At 42.2% G+C, this 7,131-nt stretch overlaps 1 protein-coding gene across 1 annotated transcript in view; it reads right to left on the bottom strand.

Moving 5' to 3' along the window:
- The window catches only part of Exosc1 (exosome component 1), an 11,083-nt gene that overhangs the window by 2,338 nt on the left and 1,614 nt on the right, over positions 1-7,131 (bottom strand). The window contains exons 3-5 of the mRNA XM_005352285.3: positions 5,788-5,862; positions 4,195-4,283; positions 1,108-1,141 (exon numbers count right to left, since the gene is read on the bottom strand). Of these exons, the coding sequence (XP_005352342.1) occupies positions 1,108-1,141; positions 4,195-4,283; positions 5,788-5,862 (198 nt within the window). The remainder of the gene's footprint in view (positions 1-1,107; positions 1,142-4,194; positions 4,284-5,787; positions 5,863-7,131) is intronic.

Below are 7,131 nucleotides of genomic sequence, written 5' to 3' on the forward strand. Positions count from 1 at the left end.
CTTTGGCTTTGGAGCCTGTCCTGGAACTAGCTCTGTAGACCAGGCTGGTCTCGAACTCACAGAGATCCGCCTGCCTCTGCCTCCCGAGTGCTAGGATTAAAGGCATGCGCCACCACCGCCCGGCTAATTAGTACCTTTTAATCATTTACTATTTTTTAGGAGAGGGTCTTCCTATGTAGCCCTAGCTAACCTGTTCTGTAGATCAGGCTAGCCTTAAATGCACAGAGGTGCCTCTGCTGCTTCAGCAGTGAAATTTTAAAGACATGTGCTGTCATGGTTGGCTAATAATTTTAGTGATAACAGCTTAACCATTTTGGTCAACTGAATGAGAAAATCTTATACGGGAAGAAGGGACAGTGATTTGAATTTCATGTTATAGCAAGAAATGCTGTTAAGTCCTTACACTCTACATTCCTATGGATTTCTGAAATCCCCTGGGATAATAATTCCTTTCTTGTTTGTTTGTTAGACATGGTCTCACTTTATAGTCCCAGCCTAGCCGGAACTAATTATGTAGTCTAGGTTGGCCTCAAACTCAAGAGGTCTGCCTGTCTCTGCCTCCTGAGTGCTGGAGTTAAAGATGAGCATACGCTACCACTCCCGGCTATTATCCACCCACCCATCCATCATTTAGATTTATTCATCATAAATGTATGTATGTGTACCACATGCATGGAGGCGCCTGTGGAGGCCAGAACAGGTATCAGGTCCCCTAAAGCTGGAATTACAGGGGTTTATGAGCGTGTGAGGGCTGGAGACAGAACTTGGTTCCTCTGGACAAACAGAAAGTTCTCTTAAATGTCTAAGTCATTTATCCAGTCTTGAGGATAATATTTTTCAAAGCAAAATTCTTTTTTTTCTTTGTTTGATTTTTTTCGAGACAGTGTTTCTCTATATAATAGCCCTGGCTGTCCTGGAACTCACTTTGTAGACCAGGCTGGCCTTGAACTCACAGAGATCCACCCGCCTCTACCTCCCAAGTGTTGGGATTAAAGCGATGAGCCACCACTGCCTAGCTAAAGCAAATTCTTAGAATCATAGGAAAACAATAACAAAATCTGGAAAAAAACCCCACAAAAACAAACACCCAAACCACCAATCTTCAACCTTGTCTTTTTCAGTTGCTCTGATATCTTCCTTGCTATGTAAAAAGAAAGGAAAAAAAAAAAAGAAAAGAAAGAAAAATTAGTTATCTTGGGAAAGAATTTCCCATTGAGTCCTAGGAAATAATAAAACAGAATAGGTCATACTGGGTCCCCAGCTATCTTTAACATGCATAATAAACACTTACCCTTTCTTGGAAAATACAGAACAACAGTATTGATAACTTTCGACAAAGGAAAAGTATATCAGAAATTCAAGGTCATTTGTGGCTGCATATGGAATTTAAGGACAGACTGACTACAGGATGTTTCTCTAAAAGAAATAAATAAGTAAAAATTCACCTATCCTACAATAATTGTATAATTGTTTCTTTTCAGTGAAGCCACACAACAACTTACCATTTTACCCACAAACTTTTTCCTTTTTTTCATTTTTTTTAGCATGCTTGTTTGGTCCCCCAGAACTGGAGTTACCCAGTGGGTAACTCGAAGAGCAAAAAGTACTCTTTTTTTTTGGTTTTTAAAGGCAAGGTTTCTCCGTGTAACAGCCCTGGAACTTGCTTTGTAGACCAGGCTAGCCTCAAACCCACAGAGATCTGCCTGCCTCTGCCTCCTGAGTGCTGGGAGGTTGGTAGCCTGCAGCCTAGTTAGTTTCAGATCAGCACATACTTGGCCAACGGGTTTCCTCCAGATAAGGCGCCCATGGAAAACGGACTCTCAAGGGTTGGAATTTGCAAAATTTGTGCAGCTTGAGGCCCTATTTTCTCATTACACTGGTGACGCTTCGGGCGGGTTTCAGTTTTCCTTTGCCAGTCACATGCGCCATAGCTACAATTTCTCCTAGAAATTCTGTTCTTTCTCAAATATTTTCCGCCAAGCTTCATGGAGCTAATGCTTCTCAGTTCTCTTATCTGGAACTACTAACTATAACTCCTACTGCTGGGAACGTTTCTGACTCAATCCAGACATGTGAAACCACTCAGAACAATATCAGTGTCTCACAGCTCAGGAAAGGAGAGTAGGGTGTGCATGCAGAGAGAGGAAAGTCTCAGGGATACACACAGTGCCAACTGTTGAGAGTAAGAGCCTTGCACACCAAACACACAGAATCAATGGGGGAAAATGCGATGTAAACTATGGATGGACAGATCCATTTTTACCATACACAGGCTCTTCCTATGGTGGAAGAACTATGGTGTAGTGAGACAGGAAGCGTGCCTTATCAAGTCTGCCGTTTACAGATCGAGACATGGGACCCTCTTTTACAAAAATGAACCGTATAAAAACATATCTTACAGACGTGAAAGAACCGTTCGGGTTTGAATACTGTTGTCCTTAAAGCATTGTGCCCACGTCTATTATTTTAACTTTGTAACTGCAGTAGCTGCCAGCTGACATCAGTGCTGCTGGAGCAGGATGTACCTGGCTCAATATTTAGCTAAGCCTGCAAAAATGCTTATGTCTAGAATAAGGTTATGTAGGGGTTGGGAAGGTGTATTTGGGGAAGCATAAAGGGGAATAATAGGGCCTTTCATAATGATCATGGCACATTCCTTAAAATACGTATTTCTTAAAAGTCAAACATAGGGTTGCGTGGTGGTGGTGGTGCACGCCTTTAATCGCAGCACTCGGGAGGCAGAGGCAGGCAGATCTCTTGTGAATTTGAGGCCAGCCTGGCATATAAAAGTGAGTTCCAGGACAGCCAGAACTGTCACACAGGGAAACTCTGTCTTGAAAAACAAACAAACAAACAGCTATTTGGAGCTGCTTGAGTACAATTTACCTGGTGGGTCAGAATCTTTCTTGCCCAACACACCTTCCCCACCTCAGGACCTGAACCAGAGCTGAGGCTGGATGCCCTGCTCTCAACAAGTACTCTTAACTGCTAAGCTATCTCTCTAGCCTCTCCACAAAACTTTTCTTACAACCTTTGGTTTCAATAAATATTAAAGAATAAGAATTATGTTGTAGTGCATATATTAATCCCAGCACATGGAAAGCAGAGGCAGGTAAATTTCTGAGTTCAAAACCAGCCAGGACTAAATATTAAAATAAAAAAATAAAAAAATTAAAATAAAGGCTGGGTAGTAATGGTGTACACTTTTGATCCCAGCACCCAGGGAGTCAGAGGTAGGTGGATCTCTGTGAGTTCAAGGCCAGCCTAGTCTACAAAGTGAGTACCAGGATAGAAACCCTGTCTTGCAGGGCGGGGAGGGAGGGAAAAGTGGGCCGGCAAGATGGCTCAGGGGCTAAAGATGCCTGCCATTTAAGCCTGATGAAAGCTAAGATTCTGGAACCCACATCAAGGTGAAGAGAGTTGACTCCACAAAGTTGTCCTGACCTTTACATGTGCGCTGTTGTGGTTTGTGGGTTAGCATGTGGACACCAAACAAAATGTTAAGAAAAAAGAACATGAAGGCACTTCCTAAGGAGCTTCTACACCGTTTGGTTTGGCTTATCCCAACACTGCTAGTCCACAGCTTTCCTCAGTCCTTTTTGAGACAGGACCTCATGAAGCCCAGGCTAGCCTTGGACATGCTATATAGCCAACACTTTTCTTGAACTTCTCACCCTCCTGCCTTGATCTCTGAGTGGTGTGATTACATGCAAGGGCCATTACATCTATATTATGTCATTCCTTTTTGTTTGTTTGTTTGTCAAGATAGGGTTTCTCTGTGTAGCTTTGGAACCTGTCCTGGAACTAATTCTATAGATCTGGCTGGTCTCGAACTCGCAGAGATTTGCCTGCCTCTGCCTCTCAGGTGCTGGGATTAAAGACATACATTACCACCATATTATATTATATTATATTATTCTTGATCTAATCTAGGGCCTCTCCATCAACTGAGATATATCACTAGCTTCCCTTTTTGCTTTATTTAAAAATCCTCTTTTATTATTAGCAGTTTTCATTTCTTATAGCTCATATAACTTTTTCTCTGGATATACTGTGGGGCAAAAAGCAAAGCACAAGGAGAAACTCAAGTGGGCAGGAAAAAGAACTGCAATTGCTCCATAAATTCCAGTCTTCCCAATACCCTTGCCTCACTTCTGGTGCTGAGGCAAATGTAATTACAAGAATACATCTTACCGGATAGTTCCTCGAAAAGCATTTTTTAGTGGTGTGGACCCCACATACAAGATGTGTACTTTGGCAAAACGTGAATTGATGCTAGAGACCTAGGGAACAGAGAAAGGTTCAGCATCAGAGAATCAGCCGCTGGTTACTCCAAGAATTAGAGCAGGAAACCGGAATTACTAGGTTTAGTTTAAGTAACCATACTCAATACATAAAAGGCTTTAGTTTTCAATTTATCTTATGTAATGAGTGTTTTGCCTGCATGTATTTCTGTGCACCACATGTGTGCCTGGTGTCCAGAGGTCAGAAGGTGGGGACTGGATCTCCCGGAACTAGAGTTATAGATGGTTGTGAACTACCATGTGCTAGGAAACAAACCCAGGTTCTCTGCAAGAGCAACCAGTGCTCTTAGCCACCAAGCCATCTCTCCAGCCCTTTATTTCATTTCAAAAATTATATGCATGTGTTTGTGGGTACGTGCACCTGAGAGCAGGTGCCCATGGAAGCCAGAGGTCTTACACCTATCCCCCAGAAGTTGGAATCATAGATGACAGAAATGTCATTTCCTGGGGCTGGACAGGCAGCTGAGCAGTTAAGGGCACTGGCTGCTCTTCTAGAGGACCTGGATCCAATTCCTAACACCCACATGACAGCTCACAATTATCTGTTCCTCCAGTCCCAGGGGACGCAGCACCCCCTTCTCGCTTCTGCAGTACCAGGTATGCACACAGCAGACAAAATACTTATACACATACAATGAAAAGAAAAAAGCTCCCAGAATTGAGAATGTCCTTTAGGGGAAGAGCCTAACATATTTAAGGCCCCGGGTTCCATCACTTCCCCCCACACCCCATAATTCATGTGCCAACAAATATGGCCGTCACTAACCACAGTTTGCTACTGAATACTTAAAATGCAGCTAGTGTTGGGGCTAGGGGCTGGGGCGCAGGGTCTTACTCTGCCACCTACTCTGGTCTTGAACTTCTATGGAGTACAACAAAGGTTATATTCCATACTCCTGTCTAGTTTCCCAAATACTGAGACTATAGGTATGAATTATCATGCCTGACTGAAAATGAATTTTTCTCTTTCTTTCTTCTTTCTTAAAAAAATATTTATTTATTTATTTACTTATTATGTATACAATATTCTGTCTGTATGCCTGAAGGCCAGAAGAGGGCGCCAGACCTCTTTACAGATGGTTGTGAGCCACCATGTGGTTGCTGGAAATTGAACTCAGGACCTTAGGAAGAGCAGGCAATGCTCTTAACCACTGAGCCATCTCTCCAGCCCCTCTTTCTCTCTCTCTCTCTCTCTCTCTCTCTCTCTCTCTCTCTCTCTCTCTCTCTCTTTCTTTCTTTCTGTTGAAACAGGGTTTCTGTTTGTAGCCCTGGCTGTCCTGTCCTGGAACTCCATCTGTAGACCAGGCTGGCCTCAAGTATCCACCTGCCTCTGCCTCTTAAAACCGTGAGCCACCATGCCCATGCCTGAAAATCAACTTACAAACTTAAATAGCCCCCATATAGCTAGTGACTACTGTATTAAGTAGTAGAACACAGCAGGTGTAGAATTTTGGCCTAAGTGCAAGGATTAGGATCAGCTTACCTTACAGGTGACAACAGCTCCTACATCTGGAAGTAGCTGGGACTCTGTTTCTCTCATCACAGACACCACAGGAAGCTATAAAGAGAGTAAAGTTGATGTTGGGTAAAGATAACGGTGGCTAGAGAATAATACAGAATTGTCCTAGAACAGTGTGGTCACAAGGTAGACTATAGATACATTTGTAGTCCGTAGCAGTGGATATTAGCAATTTTAGAAAATTAAAAAAAAAAAAAAAGGAAAGAAAGAGTATGAGACCATTAAAATTAGGCTGCCAGCTGCCAGATTTAAGAGGAACATCTCTGACTAGTACTAAATCTTTGAAGATGCTCTTGTGGTTTCTTCATATATAATCATATTGCTTATAATTATGGCTATCTTGACTCCTCCAAACTTAGTCTGCTTTTATTTGTTTGTTTGTTTTTTGAGACAAGGATTCTCTGTACAGCTTTGAAGCCTGTCCTGAAACTCACTCCTAGACCAGGTTGGCCTTGAACTCACAGAGGTCCACCAGCCTCCTGAGTGCTGGGATTAAAGGCGTGTACCACCACTGCCCAGCTGCTTTTTTTCTTTTTTTTAAAACTGAAAAAGATAGGATTTACAATTGAATGTTATAGAATGATAATTCTTGTTTTATCCCATCTAATGGCAATTGATGTAATAGAATCTTGTCTTTGAAAAAAAAAGCAGCACTTCTCTTACTCTGTGCTTGTTTTCCCGTTTTACTAATTTCTTTCCATTTCAAATTGTTTAGCCCATTCTTTATGTCAGAATTGCATTCTTTTTTTTTTTTTCAAGACAGGGTTTCTCTGAGTAGCCCTGGCTGTCCTGCAACTCGCTTTGTGCACCAGGCTGGCCTCAAACCCAGAGATCAGCCTGTCTCTGCCTCCTGACTATTGGGAAGAAAGGCGTAACTGCCCAGTCAGAACTGTGTTTTTTCCACTCCTCCACCTCTACTTATCCTTCAGATGTTTCAGCCGACACATTATTTCCCATAAAGCTGTTACATGGTCTCACTGTACTGTGCATCCTTTTGAATTTGAAGACATCCAATTCCCAAGCAACACACATTTGAACTTTTGTTTATGATTTGTGTCTGTGCCTCTTCAGCAGCAAAGCTAAGTGTATTTTTCTCAGGACTATATCCCCAGTAGACAAGGCAGCACTGTGCAGGACACGTGAAAGTGAGCAAGAGAAATCTATGTAGTGAGTAAACAGACATTTAAGTTTATTTCCAAAACCAACTGACTGGAACCTGTTTTTACAAATAAGCAAAAACCCGAAGCTTGAAGTTTAGGTTTAGCGAGTCCCTAAAGAGTTTTGATTCTTTTTAGGTTTTTTTTTTTT

This window comes from Microtus ochrogaster, chromosome 8 (genome assembly GCF_000317375.1).
Source record: "Microtus ochrogaster isolate Prairie Vole_2 chromosome 8, MicOch1.0, whole genome shotgun sequence".
In the NCBI taxonomy this organism is placed as follows: Eukaryota; Metazoa; Chordata; class Mammalia; order Rodentia; family Cricetidae; genus Microtus; species Microtus ochrogaster.